At 42.7% G+C, this 22,317-nt stretch overlaps 1 protein-coding gene across 1 annotated transcript in view; it reads left to right on the plus strand.

Annotated features, from left to right (window-relative positions):
- Positions 1–22,317, plus strand: part of LOC110196078 (speedy protein E4) — a 44,200-nt gene that overhangs the window by 9,622 nt on the left and 12,261 nt on the right. Inside the window, exons 2-9 of the mRNA XM_078149200.1 lie at positions 2,860–3,021; positions 4,675–4,745; positions 6,467–6,665; positions 7,003–7,061; positions 7,638–7,723; positions 8,896–9,064; positions 9,216–9,312; positions 10,072–10,189. Coding sequence (XP_078005326.1) covers positions 2,860–3,021; positions 4,675–4,745; positions 6,467–6,665; positions 7,003–7,061; positions 7,638–7,723; positions 8,896–9,064; positions 9,216–9,275 — 806 coding nt within the window. The 3' untranslated portion in view covers positions 9,276–9,312; positions 10,072–10,189. The remainder of the gene's footprint in view (positions 1–2,859; positions 3,022–4,674; positions 4,746–6,466; positions 6,666–7,002; positions 7,062–7,637; positions 7,724–8,895; positions 9,065–9,215; positions 9,313–10,071; positions 10,190–22,317) is intronic.

Raw genomic sequence — 22,317 nt, forward strand, 5'->3', positions numbered from 1 at the left:
GAGGAGAAGATGGGGGAGGAGAAATTGGGCATGACCCATATCTTAAGATGTCTGCAACTTTGTCTTGTTTACTCTGCTTGGTCTCAGAGGGCATATTGAGGATTAGTAAGGGAAGGTCATGGAAAGGCTGATGTTGACTCATTATAAGGAAGAACTTCCTAATTACTTAAAGTTGTCCCCAAATTGAAGAGGCAAATGTCATTAGAGGAGTAAAACCTAGGGTGACTGCTTATCAGAGATATCAAAGACGGGATTCATTACTTAGGGGTTGGGCTAGGGGGCCTTCTGAAGACTCTTCTAACTCTGAGACACTATGAGTGGAGACTTTCATCAAAAGGGCTCTGTGGAGATGGCAGGATATACAAAGGGCTTTGAAGAATGATTAGCATATCTACCTTGCACTCACCAAACTGGCAAAAAAGAAGTAAGATGAGCAGTCAAACTAGTAAGATGAAAAATATTGCAGAGTGTATGAGAAAATAGGGACACATGCATTATGGGAGCTGTGACATGCCATTCTGCAAAGCAGTTTTGAACTGTGCCCCCCAAAATTACTAAACTCCATATATACTTCAACCTAGTATTACCACTAATAGGATTATACCTTAAAGTGATCAAAGAAAGGGAAAAAAATTAAGGGAAATTAATATTATACTATTCTATTAATAACCAATTATTTATTTGTGATTCATCCTTTTTCCTTCTATTTTTGTCAAGACCCCTAACCTCTGATGCTCAGGCAGTTTTGAAGGGTGTAACTGAGTAAAGTGATCTATTCCCAGCCCCCAAGGCATCTATATGGGCAGGGAAGGTGGGGGGCAGGGGGGAAGCTAGGTTCTCCCTTTGTTCTTGTCATTCCTCTCACGAAGATTTGGGATGACCTGGTCTAGAAAAAAGAGATCAAGCCAGTAAAAGCTAGATGAGATGGCTTGTGCATTTCTGGCCAAGTTTGCTGGGGGCAAGCTGGGTTTCATAAACCGGCTAACATTCTGTCCCTTAAATGTCAGAGTGGTTAGGGTCAGCCACATTTGAAAGTCATTTTCCCTCGTTGTAGATTGACCTGAGTATCAATCTTCTCCCCTTCCAATGATAAAGTAATGATTAGCTATGAACTCTTGGCCCACCTCCTCATTTAAGTGTCTACCAATTAGGGTTGCCTTACATTTGCCAGGGAATGTCCAAATGATGTACTGTCAGGCCAATCAGAAGGAAGACACACCAAGGTATAAAGTGAGGTCGATCCTCTCTCTGGGTCCAAAATGGAGCCAAGATAGTAAGACCTCTCTGTTACCATTAGCATGTTCCTGCTAATAAAGGCTATTTGGCTCATAAAATTGTCTCTGCCTGCCCTTTGTTAAATTTCTGCCCCCCCAAAAGTCCTCTATATACATACGTATTTATATCTCAAGCAATAGCTAATACTCATGTAGTGCTTACTATGTGCCAGGAACTGTGCTAAAATTTTTACAATTGTTATATCATTTGATCTTTATAACAATCTTTTGAGGTAGGTGCTATTATTATTCCCATTTTGCAGTTGAGGAAATTGAGGCAAACAGATATTAAGTTACTTGCTTAGGTTCACATAGCTAGTAAGTGTTTGAGGCTGGATTTGAACTCAAGGCTTGACTCCAGGCCCAACACTCTATCCACTGTGTCACCTAGCTCCTCCAAAGAGATCAGAAAAAAGAGGAAAAAGGACTTATTTGAACTTAAATTTTTAGAGCAGCTTTAAAAATATATAGCTGCAAATACTGGAAAGTAAGTGGGGGGGGAAGTGACCATCAATTGGGGAAGGGCTGAACAAATTATGGAGTGAAATAGAGTATTATTCAGGTGTAAGAAATGATGAAAGAGATTTCATAGAAAGCGGGGAAAATTTGCGTGGACTGATAAAGAATGAAATGAGCTGAAATGAGCTCAATAAGGAGAACAATTTGTACTATAGCAACATTGCAAAAATGAACAATTTTTAAATGTTTAAAAAATCTGAACAGTACAACGATCAACTGTGATTCCAGAGAACTGATGATGAATGCTTCCCACCTCCAGATAGAGGGGGTGATGGGCTAGGTTGAGACACATTTTTGGACATGGTGAACGTGAAGATTTGTTTTGTATAACTATTCATATTTGTTATAAAGGTTCTTTTTCCTTTCCTTTTTCAGTGTGGGAGAGGTAGAAGGGAGGAAAAAAAATAAATGCTTGATAAGTGAGAAAAATAAAAGCACAGAACATGCACCAAAGAATGGACCAGTATGAGGAGGGGCAGGGCATTCTGGGCTAAGAGGAAGGTGAGATCAAAGGCAAGATTAAACCAGAAGAGGAGGGAAAGCAGAGGCTTCTAGATCATAGAACTGAGGGCTGGAAGATCATCTATTCTAACCTATTATTTCTACATTTGAGGAAACTGAGGCCCTGGGAGGTTGACCGAACTCCCCAAGTTTCTGTGGTATGGTTGGGGACTGCCCCATAAAGCCTGGGGCTGGTTCTTCTCCCTGATAAAGTATTGAGACTTGATGGTCCCTTGAGTACAAAAGGCCACACAGAGCCCTCGGGCCTTCCTTGAGGCTGCTGACCAGCACCGCAGTGTCCTCACTGGCTAGTGCTGCTGAGTGATATTTTTTCTATGACTAAATAAATCCCCCTTTGTTAACTATTGAATGATGTGAGTATCGCATTCATTCCATTGTCGTTGTTGTTCAGATGTTTCAGTCATATACTTCTTGACTCCTTTTTATGGGGTCTTCTTGGCAAAGATGTTGGCATGGTTTACCATTTCCTTCTCCAGCTCATTTTACAGATGAGGAAACTGAGGCAAACGGGACTAAATGACTTATCCAGGGTCACACTACTAGTAAGTGTCTGAGGCTGGATTTGAACTCAGGAAGATGAGTCTTCCTGACTCCATGCTTGGTGCTCTATCCGCTGCACCACTTAACTGCCCATTCATTCCACTTGCATACCTAAATTGCCAGGAGATGAACTTGAGGCAGGCCTTGCTCACAACCCATCAGCAGTAAGAAGGAGAGCCACAATAAGGAACAGAATGAGGAACTATGAGGAGATATTGTGGAAAGATTGGTATTGACTCAATATAAGGAAGACCTTTTTAATAATTAGAAAGAGGGTGGGCTGCCATCACCGAAAGAAGCATGAGCTGGATTACTTAATTACTTAATCTGTGTTACATCCAAGATGTCAAGTAAGATTGAAACACAGATATGACTTTAAATGCAAGGCTTTTTCTGCTATTCTAAATTACATTTGTGTACAGTACTAACAGCCTACATATCTCTAGATCTTTTCGTTCTTTGTATTATTTAATTCTCCCAATGATCTATTAGATGGGCAGGAAAAGGTTTATTCTGAGTTTGGGACTAAGGAATCAAGTCAAGTGCCATCAACAAGCAATCATTAAACACTTAACTGTGTCATAGGTACCAGGTTAAGTAGTGGAGACACAAAGACAGGCAAAAACAGTCTGTCCTCAGGGAGATCACAATCTAATGGCAGAGCCAACATCAAAACAGCTACGTTCAAATAAGATATTAGAGATAATTCAAAGAGAAGCAACAAGTATTATGGGAGATTGGGAAAGGCTTCTTGCAGATGGTGGGGTTTTAGCTGAGAATTTTTATTTATAGAGAATGCTCTAAGTGCTTTACAAAACATTATCTCATTTGATCTTCATGACAACCCTAGGGGGTAGACACTATTATTATCCCCATTTTCCAGTTGAGGAAACTCAGGCAGACAGAAGTTAAGAGACTTACCCAGGATCATACAGCTATAGAAAGTATCTGAACTCAGGTCTTCCTGAGTCTAGGCCCAGCACTCTATTCACATCACCACCTAACTGTCTTACAGTGAGTAAACCAAAGTCCAGCAAGGGAACTTACCTAAGCGATAAGATTAGGATTTGAACCTGGGCCTTATGACTCCAGAATTCAGTACTCATCCCACTGTATCTACCTACTTCACAAGGTTGTTTGAGTAGAGCACTTTTGTAAACCTTAAGGTATTACAGAGACTAGAGCTAATGTTATTGTAGATAGTCTAAACTCTAAACCTATGATTAAAGGATCACAGATCTAGAGTTGGAAGAGACCTCAGAGACCATCTAGTCTAAATTCCTCATTTGCACGGAGGAGGAAGCTGAGATCCAGGGATGTTAAGTGATGCCCAAGGTTACATAGGTAGAAAGCACTGGAGGTGGAATCTGACTCCTTTCACTGCAGAATTCAAGCTCTTTCTTAGCAAACTTCTTCATTATTATTGTTATCTCGCTAGTCGTCCTGCTGAGAAAGACTTCTCAGCCAGGGAGGAGGAGAATCAGGTGGAAGCAATGGCATGTAAACCACTTATTGATATGAAGGGCTTAACATTTTGGGGGAAGCTGAATACATGAGGCTAATCAAGGATGAAATGAGGAGCTGGTGCTTCCATTTCCCTGTCTCCCCAGAGGGAATTCTTCAGTCTGGTGGTTCTGCACGTTTTCCTTCAAACTGGCCTGGTTGCCAGGGCGCAATGGCTGATGTCACCAGAGCTCTCTAAGCTGCCACTCGGAACCCTGGGGCTCAGTGAGGACTGAGTCTCAGGGCTGTGCAGTCGCATCTCCTTTGAGCTTGGTTACTCTTATTTTCAGAAAGCTTGGTTCTTTCTTTTTCTCAGATCGGAGGACACCGAGCCAGAGACAAATACATTCCCATTTGGAAGCACCCAGGGCAGAGGTTGTGGAGAGGGTTAGAGGGAGGGAAGCAGAGCTGAGGGGTGGGTGGGTGGGGGCCTGTCTGGGGAAATCATGGCCAGGTGTTTCCCTTTCTCTTCATCTGTGGGCCAGAGCACCCCTACTGTCTCCTCAAAGCCCTCTCCAACATGGGAGATCAAAGAAGAAGCTCCAGGACCTTCAGGTAAGAAGGTGGGTGGGAAGGGCAAAGAGGAGATGACAGGAAGATTGAGGATATGAGTCATTGGCAGAGAGAGGGTGTGGGATGGAAAGCGGTGAAGAAGAAGAGGCATTCAAAGGGGGAAAAGAGCAGCCAACGGGGAGTTAAGGGACTTGGGTTCTAAATCTGGATCTGTATCAGAGATGTGGGGTTAGGACTAAGTCCTACACAGCCCTGTGTCATTGTTTAGCTCACTTTTCCTCTCTAGTTCTCTTTCCTCCCCCATAAAGAAGGTATGACAAAATGATGTCTATCTGTCAGCTTTTAAATTCTATAGAGCAGCACAGGGGCTAGAGGTGGGGGGTGAGGTGTGATAGGAAGGAGAACCAGGAGAAGTTTCCTCAGAAACTCACAGAGGAAAGAGTAACTAATAATGAGAGTGAGAGAGAGAGAGAGAGAGAGAGAGAGAGAGAGAGAGAGAGAGAGAGAGAGAGAGAGAGAGATCAGAAAGCTAAGAGAAAGGCTTCCTTAGGGCAAGACTGGAGGTAGGAAAAAGTAGAGAGGTAAGACTGTGAGGGATTAGAAATGGCCACAGGATGGGAGATGAGTGGAGATGGAAGGATGAGAAGATTGTGAAGGAATATAGGAAAAGTTGAGGTAGGATGAAACAGGCTATATAATAGGAAAGAGCAGAAAGAACCATAGTACAGGAAATGGGACAAGATAGAGCAAAAGGTGGGAGGGAGGCACACTGAATCACAGGACAGAAGGTAGAAGGGATGGAGGAGGATGGGGGGGGAGACGGATGGAACCATAAGATAGCAAGTAGAGAGGGGTTGGAGGGGTTAGTGGGAGAAGGTGAATGGAACCCCAGGATAAAAGGGGTGAGTTAGAGAGGAAGGGGCCACAGAACAGGAGGTAGGAGGAATTAAAGGGAGGGTGGAAGTTGATCAAGAGAACAGCTAGAAGGGGTTGAAGGAAAGGATTAGAGAAAATAATAGGAACCATTAAGACAGGATATTGGGGAGGGTGAAGGGAAGGGTTGGAGGGAATGAAAAGGCGGAGCAGGACACTGACTAGTTGGAGTTCTTCTAGAAGACAGGGACTAAGATGGTGGCGAGGTCAGAGATCATGCCATATGAAGAAAAGTTGAAGAAATTGGGAATGTTTAGCCTGGAGAAGAGAAGATTTAGGGGAGATATGATATGTGACTTCAAGTATCTAAAGGGCTATTATGGGGAAGAGGAATTAGATTTTTTCTGCCTTGACCCAGAAGGCCAAACTAGGAACAATGAGGAGATGTTGCACAGAGGTATATTTCAGTTCAATGTAAGGGAAAACTTCCTTCATGATTGGAATCCAGACATGGAATATATTGCCTCAGGAAGTGGTGAATTCTCTATCATGAGAGGTCTTCAGGCAGAGGCATACCTCTTGCAGGCATTGGTTGAATTTCAAACCTCCTTCCATTTATTAGATTTGCTGATTCTGTGAAGTAGAAGATGAGAGAAGGTAGTTAAAGGGGGTCAAAAGAAGGTATCTAAAGTGAGACAGTTTGCTAATGGCTTCTGGTCTTCTCTCTTCCAGCCACCTGGATACCTCCTAGTTCACCTCCCAGGACTCAAGGCCAAAAGAGGAAACATTCAGACTGGATACCCACAGGAACCCAGGACAGATGGGCTGTGAAAGGCATGTTTGGTCTCAAAATGCAGCTGAAGAGACGCAGGATGTCCCCAGTGCGGCCTGAGGATCACAAGGCCTTCAATAGGCTGCTAGGTAGGAATGGAGCGAGCTCCTTCCTCATCCCTAACACTTCAAACCACCCTCCCTCCCAACTCTCTTTCTTAACAAAGAAAACTGTCCAATAATGGAACAGGAAACCTCGAAAGATTGTTTATTAGAAGCCCCTCCCTGGAGGTGTTCAAGCAGAGGCTGATAACCTCACAGGGGCTCCAGAGGGGCTGTCTTATTTCCACTTCTCCCCATTTGGTTCCAGCCTTGGGTCTCTTTTCCAAGAGGGGAACAGAATAGGGGAAACAGCTTCTTCTCTTGGCTCAAATGGACCACTCTCCATCCCCAGCCTAATAGAACATCCTTCTATCTCCCTCCATAGAGGATCCTGTTATCCAGAACTTCCTGGCCTGGGACAGAAAACTTCAGGTGTCAGACAAGGTGCAACTCTTACCTATGGCTTGGTCTGGGTTATTCATGTACAACATCCCTTTTAGAAAATGTTGATCCTCCCCATCTCCAAATTGCCCTCTGTCCTGCCAACAACCCCCTATCCCTATTCCAGATGGAATGAGGGTCCTGATTTCCTGGCCCCCATCCAAGAAGGCATGCTGGGCCCAGTTCTGTATTCTCTCTTACCCCTGAGAATTAGAGCTTGAAGACCCCAAATTGCCACTGCCCAACATCAGCCCCCCAGCTTTAGGCTCCTCCCTTCTCCATGTCTCTAGTCCCAGTCCTTTATCTTATACTTCCTCTGCTCCAGGCCTTGTTTTCTTTAAGATCACAAGTACATCTGCAATTCAGATATAGACTTCACTTTTGTCCCACAGTTCCTCTTTTCTCTCTCTGTTTTGGTAACCCATTCTCCACAACATATTGTCTTGCTGTGCCCCAACAAGGATCCAAACCTCCCGTATCCAGGATCCCCACAACTCTAGAGTACATCCCCTATTTTGCTGGCCATCCCCTTCCCTTCCTGACAATGACCCTTTCTCTCTCTCTCTTTCTGTTCATCAGTACCTGCTAGCAATGGTCATAGCCTACTTTGCCCGGGCTGGCCGTCCTTCTTGGCAATACAAGCGCCTCCATTTCTTCCTGGCTCTGTGAGTGGTTTCTCATTCCCCTTATCCAATGGCCTCCCTCTCTTACCAGAAAAAACTATCTGCTAATGCTTTATGGGATTTGGGGCAAAGCACTTGACCCCTCTGAGCCTTAATTCATTTTATCTGTTAGCCCACAAGCATTTATTAAGTGTTTGCTATGTGCCAGGCATTGTATTAAGTGCTAGTGATAAAATGAAAAGACAAAACTATTAAATCTGCAGGCCTGAGTTCTGTCCTGGAATTGCCATGAACTTGCTCTGTAAACTTGGCTAAATCCTTTCCCTTTTCTGGGACTCAATGTCCTCCTTTGTCAAATGTGGGGAGCAGGATTGAATTAGACAACTTCTAAGGATCCTTCTAACTCTGGCATTCAGTAACTTCTCTGCTGTCAGAACTCAGAATGACCTTCCCAGGGCAAAACTTTTCTCTCATTAGCTTTGCCAGATTGATCATACCAGTCAAGGAGGATGAGAGGAAAGGGGGCCACAGTTGTATAGTTCTCATCAAAACAGGAGAGAAATGCTAATGTTAGACTCCTGCAGGAGTATGTCCAAGATGGTGATGGGGCCTAGGTACCATGGCTTATAGAAGATTGGTTAATGACTCTGAGACTATTTATCCTAGAGAAAGGAAGACTTGACATGAGCACTGGCTTCAAGGTGACTTCTAAGCTCATTTCCAGATGTAAAATACTATGATTCTATCTAAAAAGCAATCATGTAGAAAAGAGATGAAGTTGTTTTTTTTTTTCCTGCTTGGTGCTAGAGGATAGAACTAGAAGCAATGGGGAAAATTTACAAAAAAAGAGAGGAAGATTTCATCTTCATTTATAAAAAAATCCATTAACAATCAATGACTTGTCTTGGTGGGGGCAGTGCTGAATTCGCTGTCACTGGATGTCTTTAAATGGAAGTTGGCTGACAGCTTGCTAAAGATATTGTAAAATCTTTGGATTGGCCACCCTAGGGTGGCTTATTCTGAAATCCTAGGATTCTGTGGGTCTGGGTGGGCATGCAGAGGATAGAGTAAAGTTGCTCTATTGGTGGAGCCCTCTGTCACTTCATAGGAAGTAGGGGGATATAGATTATAGTTTGGTAAAGATCTAAGAAGACCTCACTAACTGAAAAGTTGAGATTAAGGCTAAACAATGTGACCCTCTTGGCCTCCCACAGCTACCTGGCCAATGACATGGAAGAAGATCGCCAAGGACCAAAGCATGACATGTTTGCCTTTCTTTATGGCCAAGACCACACCCAGCGTGTCAAGTTCCAGTGGCTTCGGGCCCAGCTCTTCCGGGCCATTGGTTGGAAAGCATGGGTTACCCGAGAAGAGTGTGAGGAGGTAGGATATTCTGGGGAGGAGAAGTGGTGTCAGGAGTACTTTTATGGGAAATCTGTGGCTGGGCTTTAGGCTATGAGAGGGTATAGACCTCAAGATTGCAAGGTTATGTGTGTAGTCACATCTTGTTTTGTTTTGTTTTATTCCTTTACAGATTCAGGCATATCAGCCTGAACACTGGGTATGGAAGCGTGACCGGTCCCTCCTTCAGTAGAGATCCCTAATAAGGAGTCTGTTAGTAGTATCTGGAGGTAGGAATGGCAGAGGAGGTCTTCATCAGATTGGAGCAGAGATGATGTGAGATGAGATGGTATATTCAGGAGTGTGAAGGAGCTCTCACTCCTCCTGCTTACTGCTTAAGAGGTCCTAACCTAGCCAACCTTATAGCAAAACCATCAGATGGACCTAGTCAGCCCCCGACTGACCTAGTAAGCCTAGGCAGATCCAATCAGTCATATACAGACAGATCTGTTTGAAGAAGTCAGATACAACCAGACTAGAGCTATAACTAAGAATTTTTGTGTCCAGGGCAGGGCAGGGTGTTATACGTGTGCATGTGTGTACATCTGTGCATTTGTGCATGTGTATGTGTGCATATGTGTGTGTGCATGTGTGTGTGTGTGTGTGTGTGTGTGTGTGTGTGTGTGTGTGTGTGTATGTGTAACTTACCTGGGCTGCAGCTGACATAGGGAGGGAGTATGCACTGGGACAATGTACTTGTCATCCTTTCATTTTTGGTACCCTGGGGGCAAAGCCCAGATATCCTGACCTAGTTATAGCTCAGAGTCTCAATCATATATAATCAAACATAGAACAACTGGCCCAGACAGATACAGAGTCATAGGTAATATAACAGAAAGACATAGACAGATCAGGTTACATATGCAGACAAGCATAGAAAGATGGAGCCAAGCCCAGTTATTCAGATGCAGTTAGACGTAGTCAGTCAGTTTAAGGTAGACCTAGCCAGGTAGATCCAATTACAAACTGACAGACATTGTCACACCCAGGCAGCTAGGCAGTCAAAGACACTGGAACAGACCAGAGAGAAAAACACAAGCAGATCCAGGGATACAGAGACACCCGCCTGGAGAAGCGCACTTAAAGCCTATGCAAGTTAAACGAGAGGTGAGTTACTGGTTATATGTAAGGTTTAAAGGGACATGCTTCAATAATTCAGTAATCCAGCCTTCATCAGTGTGGGACAGATGCCGTCCTGTTGCAGATTGCAACTTCTCTGTGCCTCGGTAGGTGATTCCTTCACCCAGTGGACAGGCTTCTGGTGTGAGCCTCTCCATATTTCCCTAGGCTGGCCCTGGAAGCACACGTGGAGTCGAGGCCATTTCAGCTTTGAAGCTTTTCCAGATCTCCTCGACCTAGCCAGAGCTTACATTCCCTTGGAAATCTTTTTGCCAAGTCCCTGTTGCCTCCATGTTATGCTGAGGCATTGGAGGAGCACTGGCTTTATGTGTGTGTATACATACATACAAGCATCCGCGTAGTGACCATTAGTGTATACATCAGAGCCTACGTGCTTTTTGGAGGAGATTTGATGTGGGCGTTCAGGGATAGCAAAGCTGACAGGCCTTGGGAAAATAAAGGCCGAATTATTTTAATGAAGGTGAAGGGTAAGGAGGGAGGGAGATGGGGAATGGGAAGGGAAGGGGTAGCAAAGGGGGATTGAAAGGGAAAAGAAAGTGTCAAGAGGAAGTAAATGGAAAAAGAATGAGAGAAAAGAAAGAGCAGGGCAAGGAAGAGAAGAGACCAAAGAAGAAAGAGAAGAAAAACAAGGAGAGAGAAGAGAAAGGACAAAAGTTTTATACTGCCCCTCAGTATGATTCCATACCCCTTCCAAACTGTGGTGAGTTGCTTTATTTTATTTTTGTTGGGGACAGGGTGATGGGGGAACCTATATATACACCTAAGGTAACAGAAAACTTTGGTTGGTAGAGGTTTATTACCAAGTGCTAAAGGTTAGGATACATTAACTAGCTAGTTTAGGGGCAGAGTTAATGTTAAAGGTTAGGGAAAGGGATGGTGATAGTGTTAGGGATTGTGACTTCCTCTTAAAGTGAGGTTTCAGGATCCACACTGTGATTGAAAGTTATGTCTAAACGTCTTTTTCAGAATTAGAATTAGGAAAGAAGAAGTAAGAGTTCCAGTGGGAAAAGATTTCCTGTCCCTGCTCATCTCAGCCCTTTCCCTTTCCCAGCTTCTTTTGCTCACCATCCTCTCTCAAAACTGGAGGAAATCAGAAGACACAACCTTTGAGCTGCTTGTGGGAAGGGGCTGTAAGAAATATCTCTTGCCCCTCTGAAAAAGCCAACCTTTTTTCTTCTTTCCTTTCCCATCCTTCCACCTTCCCTTTCTTTTCTCATTCCTGTCCTGTTCACTTTCTTTTGCTCTGTCTTTTCCCATTAAAAAAAAATGACTTTCCCTCACATGTCCTTCCCATTACTTTATTTCCTGATTATCTAACACTCTTTACATGTTTTTTCTTCCCTCCATCCTTTCATCCTTGTTCTCAGCCCTGCTGCAACTTTTTCCCCTTTCCATTCCCATGCCCTTTTATCCTTCACTTCTTTTTCATTATGTCTTTCTTGTCTTTCTCTTAAGTTCTCTTTTTCTTATTTTATTTTTTTCTCTTTATTTTCTTTTAAACTCCATTTATTCTTTCCTTTTTCTTTCCCTTCTTGTTATATCTTAATTTACAGAGTCAATATTTTTAAAGGCTCACCATCACCTTCACTTTGCCAGCATTTACATGAAATTCTACTGTTTTTGTTGTGCTCCATATCTCCCCACCAAGAAAACGTGTATAAATCCCAACATCATAAAATTTATCACTCTTGAGATGGGTCACATAATGGAAAAACAGTTGGGAAACACTGAATTAAGAGTTAAAGTATATGGTTCAAAGTGCATTCAGTATTAAGACTTTAGAGTTCAAGGATGGGATTTTCTTTACAAGACAGGGGCTAAGAGTACTGGTTTAACATTGGGGATGGGAATTTCCGTGATGGGTTAGGATTCAGGGTGATTAACAGAAGTAAAAAAACAAAAACAAAAACAAAAACATGAGTTATAGAATCGCTGGTTCTGGTTGTATTCCAGGTTAGGATTAGAGTTGTGATCAGAAAGTATGCCTTTTTAGGCTTACGCGTCAAGTTTCATATCATAACTAAGTTGGGAGGGCAGAGTTTAAAATTCAAGGTTATTAGTTAAAGTAAGTAATGGTCAATGTCATTAATGATTGTATGAGGGGGGAGGAGATGCCCTTCTTTGATTTCCCATTCTCATATCCTAATTATCTTTCCTGGGTATCTAACCTTCACACCCTCCTTTCCCCAAGGCAAGGAATGGATTGTCAAAAGGAGACTAGTAATAGAAGTTGGGGTGGGGAAGAAGAAAGAGACTTTATAAAGAGATGCCCAAAGGAGAGTCTCAATTTCTGACTCTGGCATTGGACCAAAAAATTGGCAGGAGTTAGCTTGGAAAGATGGTAATGGATGTCATGGAGGGAGAGGCCTCTGGAAATGGTCCAGGAGTCAATCTGAATGCAAACAAACTGTACAATGTAGATTTTCTAAGAAAGTGCATGATCACACAGTGCATCTAAGAAAGCTTGAAATGGGGGACAGCATAGAATTTTGGCAGTTTCATGATGTATTCTGGGGTCATCTTGAAAGAATTCAGACTCAGATCACCTCCAATCCAAGGGCATTTACTGAGAGTGATACCTTTCATGAAGCTGGCTGGGTTCCAAGAGGAACTGGCAACTGATCAGAGGAAGACAGGCAATTTTATATTCTAATGATGATGATGATTACCAACAGAAATTATTAATATTAAAAAGGAAGGAGGGTTTTGTCAAGGGATTAGGTAATAGGGCAGGGGTCCCAGCCTCAGTGGAACTGCACATTCAGTTTCCCACAAAGCATACAGAAAAACTCATTGGGGGGCATGTATGTATGATAATGACATTATAATAAGCCCCTCTGTGTCATACATTCACCTAAAGGACAGCTTTTGCTATTATTGTGCAGGTGCTTACTTAGGGAAAGTCCCTTCTTTTGTTTTGGGATCCATGTCCTGCCTGGGCATCCCTGTGGTGCTGCTTTCTGATTGGCTGGCTATTGTGGTCCTGTCTGAGATTAGATAGACATGGTTGTGGTTGAGGGCATGGACATACCTGCTGTTTCTGTGAGAAATATGAGGACTGGTTCTGGGGGCAGTGGCTAGCTAGAGGCAGTGGCTGGGATCCCATCCCATGGACACACCTGCTGTTCTAGTGGGGCATGAGTTCAGGGACATGCCTGCTGTTCTAGTGAGGCAGTGAAGCATATATGAGGAAGTTAGGATATTGAGTTGGGGGAGCAGTGGTTAGGTAGGGGCAGTGGGCCTGCTGTTCAGTGAGGCCTATGATTGGGTCTGGGGCCTGTGGTTGGTTAAAACCAGATTGTGTAGTTAAGTCAAGACACATCTGCCGTTCAGTGAGGTTTACAAGGAAGTTAGAATATTGGAGCTGGAGGCAGCTTTATTAGGATTCCATCAGAATCAGGCTAAGAACATGGAGGGGACTTCAGCACAACAAAGAATGAGCTAGACCACTTCAGAGTGTGAAGAAAGGCATGAATGAAGAGTTGTCAATTACAGGCAAGAAAAACGATGTGAGTAGGAGGTGAGGAAATAATTCGTTCCACTTGGAAGAATTAAAGCAAGGGAGTCTCAGGAAAAGCAGTGGCTGAGTTTGGTGGAGTGGAAAAGGCAATTACTGAAATAAAGGTATAACTCTTTGAGCAGAAGAAACTGATTGAAATATTGAGAGTGGAAGAAAGAGAAGGAGAAAGATAAAAGGAGATAGAACAGAATAGAAAGAGGAAGGATAAAGGAAAAAAAGAGAAGGTGAAGTCAGAGGTAGGAATGAGAGATGGAAATAAGGAGACAAGAAGAGACAAACACAGGGAAAGAAATGATAGGGAGAGGACAGGAGAAAAGAGAAGAGAGATAAAAAAGGAGAGACAAATATATACAGAAGAGTTAGAGAAGGAAGTCTCTAGGGCAAATAAGTAAGCTATGAGATCTGTAGCATAATTTTAGTGGAGGGAGGGAATCATTGTGGAAGATGGGATAGAAGCATGTCGAAGGCAGGAAGGATAGGAACTCATAAACAAAGCAAGGAATAAAAGCTTTGTATTTTCTATGTCCACAAATGTTATCTTCTTGCTCCCTCCAAATTCAGCTCTCACAAGAAGGGATATTGAGAAAGGCAAAGATACCTGAAACTAGAGCAGCTGAAGATATGAGAAAAACTGAAGATAGAGGATCACCTGAAAGTAGATGTCCAGAGGCAAACAAGCAAAAAGAACAAATGACCTTGAAGCATCCAAGAAAATGGGATGACCAAGGAGATGAGACAACTCAGGAACAGGTTAAAGATCAGAGAAGAGCAACTAAGATGTGAAATAAGAAAAGGAGGAGAGCAAATCTCTAAAACAGCAGCTAAACATTAAGAAAAGTGGAGGAGAGGGGCACTGCAGGAGAAATGGAGGCCAATGAAGAAAGAAGCACCAGAGATCTGGGAAACTGGAGATGCAGGAGAAGCTGGCCTGAAAGACTCAGCTGAGGTGCTGAGAACAACCACTACTTAAGGAGGAACAAAAGACATGGGCTTGACTGAGGCATAGCTGAGGAACTGTGAACATCAGAGGAGAGAAAAAAAATTTCTTTTGGATTGGGTCTCCCTATCTAACCCAGGTGGTAAATGAAGTGGCACTCACAAGCCTGACCCCACTAATGACTGACCTATTGAACTGCTCCATTTTTTAGCCAGGTAGGCCCCTATTCCAGGGGGCTCACCATATTGGTGCTGGACTTAGTGAGGACACCCGATAAGCCTTAGCTCACTGCAGTTCAGTACTTCTGACCTCAATGGTTCTACCAGCATCAGCCTCCCTAGTAACAGGGGTAATAGGTGTGCACAACTACACCCAGTCCAGAGAGCAGCTTCTAAAGAATGGGCAGAAGACATTAAATTTTGGAGATGGGAACAGAAGAGTTGAGCTATGAAAACAGAGAAGGGTAGTTAAAAAGAAACATTGAGGAGATTGAAAACAGAAGATAAGGACAGTTATAAATGACAGAAAAGAGCTGAAAAGACTGTAGCAGGGATGATAGAACTGTCTATGTCAGAAATGAAAGAGCAGCCCAGGAAAAAGGAGAAGCAGAGAAGACTGGAGATGATAGCTGTGTGGACCTAATTTCTCTGAGGAGAAAGAAGCAAAGGATACTGTTGCGGGGAGATGCTGAAGTCATGAAAAGAGAGGAGAGGAGAATGGATGAAGGAGAAGGGAGCAGCTAGGGATAACAGAGAAACAGAAAACTGGAGAAATGAAACAAATCACTAAAAAGTTGTGAACAATACAGAGGAAGAAAAAGGAGAAGCAGAAGAGACTGAGATAACTCAGAAGCCTTGTAAAATAAGAGAAAACTGAAGAGGACATAGAAATGAAACATAAAGAAGAAGGTTTAGGGAAATAGCTAAAGAGTCAGGAAAAAAATAGAAAGACGAGGAGAGAAGACAAGAATGGAGCAGGGAGTTGGGAGCATCCAGGCAGCTGTAAAACACAAAGAAGATAAGTATAGCAGATGAGAACAGAGAAGGCTGTGGCAGAGATTTTGAAACACTGTGAGGAACACCAAAAAGAGAAAAGAACAGCTGAGAAAGAAGACATGAATGACAGGAGCATAAGAAAGATCATGAAAAAATATAAATAACTAAAAAGAAAAGCAGGAGAAATTCAAGTTTCTGATTAGCTGGAAAAAAAGAGAAAAACATGTGAAAGGGAAGAAATGGCCTTGAAACCTGGAGGTAGGAGAAATTATTAAATGATTAAAGGAGCTGAGCTGGAGGGAAAAGGTGAGCATACAGTGCACAGGGAAATGAAAGCTTCTGTGGGTCTTTGAACAATGGAGAAATGGGAAACTAAGGAGAAACAGGAAAGATTGAAGCAAAGAGCAAGGAACAAAAGACAAAAGCAAAGGAATAGGAACACAGGAGGTTGGAGCTGGAAGAGGAGAGTAGCTACGGAGCTATGAACAATTTGGAAACTCTGGAGAAGAGCAAAGAAGAGGGAAAAAAAAGCAAAGGGAGAAGCTGAGGAGATTGGATCAGGGAGATGGGAGTAGAAGAAGCAGAGCAACAGAACGAAGCTCCTCTGAGGACGAGCAGAGGCTCTGGGAGTAGGAGATGAGCACAGCTGAGGAGCTGGGAATAAGAGAGGAGAGCTGAGGAGGAGGGAGGAGCAGTGAAGATCGAAGCAGGTGAAGTAGTATCAGGAAAAAAAAAAGAGAAGCAGAGCAGACTGAATCAGGGTGAATGAGACAGTTGGAGAGATCTGAGAAATAGAAAAACCACGGAGGACAAAGTCCACAAAAACAAAGATTGACTAAGCATTTCTTATGTGCCAGGCACTGTGCTAAGTGCTAAGGATAAAAAGAAGGGAGGAAAAAAGAAAAAGAAGAGGAATTAGTGAAGGCAACCAGAGAGATGGTAGCAACTGAAGGATCATAAATAACAGGGGAAAGAGAGGAAAGAGCAGCTGAAGAAAAAGGTCAGCAAAGCAGGGTGATGAGGCAGCCCAAGAGCTATGAACAATGAAGCAGAGGAGCTGAGGCAAATGGAGACAAAAAGGAAACTGGAGCAGCAACAGAACCCTCAAGATCCAAGAGAAGCAGCTGAAGAGAAAGAAGTTGGGAGAGAGTGGAGCAAAGCCAGGGGAGCAGCTGAGGGTCTGTGAAAAGAGAAGAAAGGGGCCGCTGAGGAGGAAGGAGAAGCAGAGAAAAGCAGAGCAGAAAGACAGCAGCAGCGGAAGAGGACTAAGTAATGGATGGGCTTAGATTCTCATAATCTAGCCACTGCTGGGATTCTTATAATCTAACCAATAGCCCATAGATGCTCAGATTCCTTAAGAGTCTAGCTAATATGACAAATCTTCAGTAAACCTTGTCTTTTGCTGAAAGAAAGCTCGGGTCGAATTCTTTTGGGCAGGATCTGCATGTTCCCATACTGGGAAACTGCCTAACCCCAAGTTCTTCTCCAGCCAAGACTGGAAGGTATGCGAGCCTCCCCCCTCACCTCCTTTCTTGCTCTGCAGTTAGGGTTGCTCTCCAAGCACCAAGGCTTGGAGGTGATTTTTGGGCAGACAGTTATGAGGCTGTCTCTCACTCAGCCTGATGCTGTCAGGTGCTCAGTCCACTGGGTCGGTTCAAGGCCATGGGCCTGGGTACACCTTCTGCAGCATAGAGGACAAGGATAGATGCCCTACTGGAAGTGTATTTTTAATTCTGTTAATTCTCTTGAAGCTAGGGAATTGAGGAAAACTGCAGTTGCTTTTTGGTTCCCTGAGGCTTACTTACTCCCTTCCCTCTGCACCTCTGAATCCTCCTTCATGGAGGTTACAGGGAAAGTTAGAAGAGCAAAAAATATCTTGGCATATTCTGGAGGTTTTGTGATTGATCATTAAGGAGTTTTGAAGCACCTGTAACCTTTGATTTTGCCCTCTCCTACCTGGGAAAGAAAGGAGGGGGAAGAGGCAGCAGCTATGAGGTGGGCCGTCCTGGCAATGGCTTTGGGCTCTGGGGCAACCTTTGCCTGGAAGCATCACCCAGGTTCACCACATCCTGCTTAAGGTAAAGAAGCTGGCCTCTGAACTTGGGTAAGCATGCTTTTTTAAATTTGTAGTTTTAACTTACTGGTGAGATGTTGATTCTCTGTGTAAAGTAACTTGGAAGTGCATTTAACAAAACTGAAGTCACCTGACTGTAATGGGTTTGTTTCAAGTTTCGAATTGGTGAACTTTCTGTATCAGTTATGTCAAGTAACTTTTCATAACTTCGTTACCGCTAAAATAATTTAGCTATTGTTGGTTATTGTTTTAATGTGTAAACTAGCTGAAAAGCTTGTTTGGGTTATGTATGACTTGCTGAGAATTTGCAAGTGTGTAGAAATCTCTAATGATTGGCATTTTACATTAGGATAGATTTAAGTTTGAGATGTAAATCCTGGAAAAGTTTTTCCTAAACTGTGATTAGTAAAACTTGCTGTTTGAGGTGAAAGCTCATAGGATTTTATTTTGAGTTGTCTGATGGGTCATAATCCATCAATAATCAATAATCCACCATTTGAGAGAAATGCCATAAGCTACTCAGAGAAGGTGATATGGGTGGAAAGTATGTTCCTTTGAAAGGGAATGTTACCCACCTATCTATTCCTGAGTCTGGCTATGAGGTAGATTTGACACTGCATGGTTGGAAAACTGAATTATCTGAATCCATACAGAGCTAAGGATGTTTTATCCTCTCAAAGTTGGGCCCTAAATCTAGTCCCTGCTTTATATCTGGGCCCTGCAGTTTTTTTCTGTCAGATTTATGTTTTCCAGACTATGGGCCATTCACCTACAGTTGATAGCAAACAGTGAGTACCAGCCAATGTCCTCCCATCATTCCCCCAGATGCAGCCTGTGCTCAGTTCCAGTCAACCTCTTCTTTGGGATCCCCTCCAGGCAGGGACAGTTCTATGCCCCTTGCCAGCAGGAAGCAGTTTCAGAAGCCTAGACCTTTGCCCCTTACTCCAAACAAATTTGGGTCCCATTTGTTTGAGGGGGGAATGATGGGGTTGGGATCTAGACCCCCAGAAAGGAAAAACCCTAGACTTTCCCACTTGGCCAAATCTCTGGCTTTTGCCTGAGGCTATAATTTCATCAACTGGCCTTTCATTGTGGCTACGCCCAATCTCCCCTCCATTGTCTTACCTCCCTATGTATGTCCCCTGGCCATTTCCCACCCTTAATCCTAGCTAGGCTCCATTCTCCCTTGGCCTTGAGGTCCAGGTCCCTCTGTCCACCCCAGATTACTGGCCACTCCTAGGTCCCTCCCATAGTCCTTCTGTATATAAGGTCCACCTTGTCTCCATTAAGATGCATAGATTCTTATAATCTAGCCACTGCTTGGATTCTTATAATGTAGCCAATAGCTTACTAATGTTCAGACTCCTTAAGAGTCTGCCCAATATGATGGATGTTCTAATAAATCTTGTCTTTGGCTGAAAAAAAAAGTAATGGATGAAGGAAAATCTAGAGAGAGAAGGGAAGCATAGGCTCCTGGAAACAGGGTTCTGGGAGCAGCCAGAGAACCAAGAGTAGAAGAGCTGCTGAAGAGAGGTGATGGGAGTAGTGGAGAAGCTGTGAAAGCAAACGGAGAAGCAATGGAGATCTAATTAGGTTATGTTCTTGGAACGACAGAGATGTGTAAATGCTTGAAGAAAATGAAATCTCAAGAGAAGCTTAGCATAGCATGGAAATAGAAACAGTGAAAGAATCAATAACAACAGGATGAATAGAGAATCGCCGAGGAGAAAGAAGAAGCCAAGGATAATGGAACAGGGAAATGGGAAGTGACTGAGGAGCTGTGGAAAACACACCCACACAGATGAAGAGAAAGACTCAAATGAGAAGATAATAGCAACCAAAGAGCTGAGAACAACAGAGAACAGAAGAACCACCAAAGAAACTGGAGAGAGGAGATTGGACGCACTTTTGAATGGTGGTGAAGAGAAACAACTGAGGGCAAAGATGTAAAAGGGACCTTAAATCCAGGAGGTAGAAAGAGCTGAAACAAACCTGTGAAGTCAAAGAAGACAAACTGCAGTGACAGGAACAGGTTCTGAGGCTTGAAATGCACTGGAGGAGAGAAGAGTGAGGAATCAAGGCTTCATCTATGTATTGAAGGAAGGAATTCTGTAGTGTGTGAAGAATCTCTTGGAGTCCTTCCCTTCAACATCTCCTTATCACTTTCTCCCCAGCATTTCCATCTAGATAAGTGGGGGCTCCTTCAGGGGTTCTGAGAGAGGACACAGTCCTCTCAGCATAAGGTGCTATCCCTTTTCTGGTGGACATAAGGACTGGACACTACTCTTACACCCATGCCCCCAACATGCCAAAGAGTCCAGACCAGAATGTTCCTTACAGCTGTTCTTGCTTGAGAGAGCAAATGAGAGCTGAAGAGAGGTCCTGGTGCCCAGTGGTCCCTTCTGCTTCTCCAATGTCTTCAGATTTTCTTACCCCATCTTCTGCTTCCAACTAACTATTTACATCTATATGGTCACTCTTTTCAGTCTCTGACATTTTTCATCTGCTGATCTTTGCTCCCCATCTTTCAACTCTTCCCATATACTCTACTACTCGTGTTAAAATGAATCTCCCTTTCAACTGCTCCCAATGCAGCAGCATCCATCCCAGCTAAGATGTGGTTCCTGCATCTTCTGTTGCTCCAGTCTCCACCATTTCTCTTTCATAAACTCATCCTATTTTATTGATTCAAATCATTACATTCTCTACATTTCTCCTTTCCTGTCTTCACTTATTTCTACCTGCCATTTGTATTCTGTTTCCATTGCTTCAACTGCCAGATCTTTATTTTGTATTTCTCTACCTCCTCCTTAAGCTAGGACTGTCTTCTTAGCTGCCTCACTACTCAGCAACTTCTTAACTTCTCTTTTCTAAGCTCCTCTCCTTCCAGAAGCTGCTCCTGTTTTTATATTTGCTCAAATCTGTTACACAAAGTTGTATTCTAATGCCTCATTATGGCATGGAGTTGGTGTTCAAAGACTATGCTGTCAGGGTGCAAGGTCTGATAGGTTCTACCATGCTCAGATATGGTTCCAGCAGAAAATGATCTGCTTTCCAAGAAGTAGCAAGGGTTTTGGAGTAAGAAATGAAAGGCCAAAAGCTTGCAGACTACAGAAGCCTTACCCCTATGTATTATGAAAACATTCTTCAAGAAGACAGTTAGGAAATATTGGAATAGTTGGGAGAGCACTAACACAAATTGAAATACGTTTTAACAACCAGAAGTGAAGGTTGCTGATGTTTTAGTCCGTTCTGAATCAGCTATCTGCTTACAATGCGATACTTGTAAGAACAAAGCAAAAGTTGGTATCCAGTTAGAAGAAAGACTATAAATAAAGGGATGGTGGACAACTGGGACAACTCCATAGGGATTACTGATGCTACAAATGAGAAATGAGTAAACGAATAGAAATTAAAGCACATTATATTCTAAAGAAGTTTAACTGATATAAATACTTAGCATTATGTGACCAAAACAGACTAGAAACAACTTCAGCCAGAAAACATCTGATCTCTTAGCTAAGCAGAGAGATCAGGAGAGTCAAGGGCAATGTCAGTTTAGAATAAACACTAATTTGCAAAATCTTACAGATAAGCAAGGTGTAATGAGAAATAATGGCTTATAAAACAGGAGGAGTAGAGGGACAATAAATTTAGAAAAAGTTGAGAGAGCTGACTAAGGAAAAACATTTCAAAGGCATTGATGGATGCAACTAGAAGGATAACAGGCAAAAATTGAAAAGGATCTGTAATGACTTCTTTAACAAACTCTTCATCAAAATAGCCATCCCTTGTGGAGTCATTTGTGAATCAGCTATTGACCATCATAAAAAAAAAAAAAACTTGTTAAAGCAAACACAAAAACCAATATCTAATTAGAAGAAAGGATAAAAATAGTGCACAACTGAGATAGCTAAGACATCTAAGCTGCTGTTGCTCAAAAATCAGAAATAAGTAAAAGAAATATTGAAAAATTATTAAAATTTCCTAAAGAAATTTAATTTAAATCACTCGGAAACATGAGACCAAAAGAACACAGTTAAACACTGTAGTCAGAAAACACAGGATTCCCTTGCTAAGAAGAGAGATGGGAAAGCCAGCTTAAAATAAACAGTTTGTAAAATCTTAAGGATGGTGTTTTGAGAAATACTGGCTCATAAAACAAGCAGTGGAGAAAGACATTTAGATTGCTGAGAGATCTAAGGAAAATCATTCCAAGAGCATTTGGGAGGTAAAACTGGAAAGGCACAAAAAATGGAGAAGGATCTAATTTATGTAACAAATTCTCTTCTGCTTCAGTGACAGTGGAACTATCACATGTGGATTTTGACATCATGATCTCCAATAGGCTGCATGAAAAAATTGAAATGGCGCTAAAGAAAAAGATGTCAAAGAATAGCTGGATTGGAACAGGTATAGACAGAAGTCATCTCTGTTGAGGGTAACATGATTTTGAAGTTGTGGAAGGACTGAGTCTTAAGATTTCTGAAAGAGGCTGAAAAGAAGTATACTTGGGAAAAAAATCTCTGGCTTTAAAAAAAAAGTGATTGAGAAAATATAAATATGCTA

The sequence above is a fragment of the Phascolarctos cinereus genome, unplaced genomic scaffold (assembly GCF_003287225.1).
Source record: "Phascolarctos cinereus isolate Bilbo 61053 unplaced genomic scaffold, phaCin_HiC Scaffold_2;HRSCAF=192, whole genome shotgun sequence".
Lineage (NCBI taxonomy): Eukaryota > Metazoa > Chordata > Mammalia > Diprotodontia > Phascolarctidae > Phascolarctos > Phascolarctos cinereus.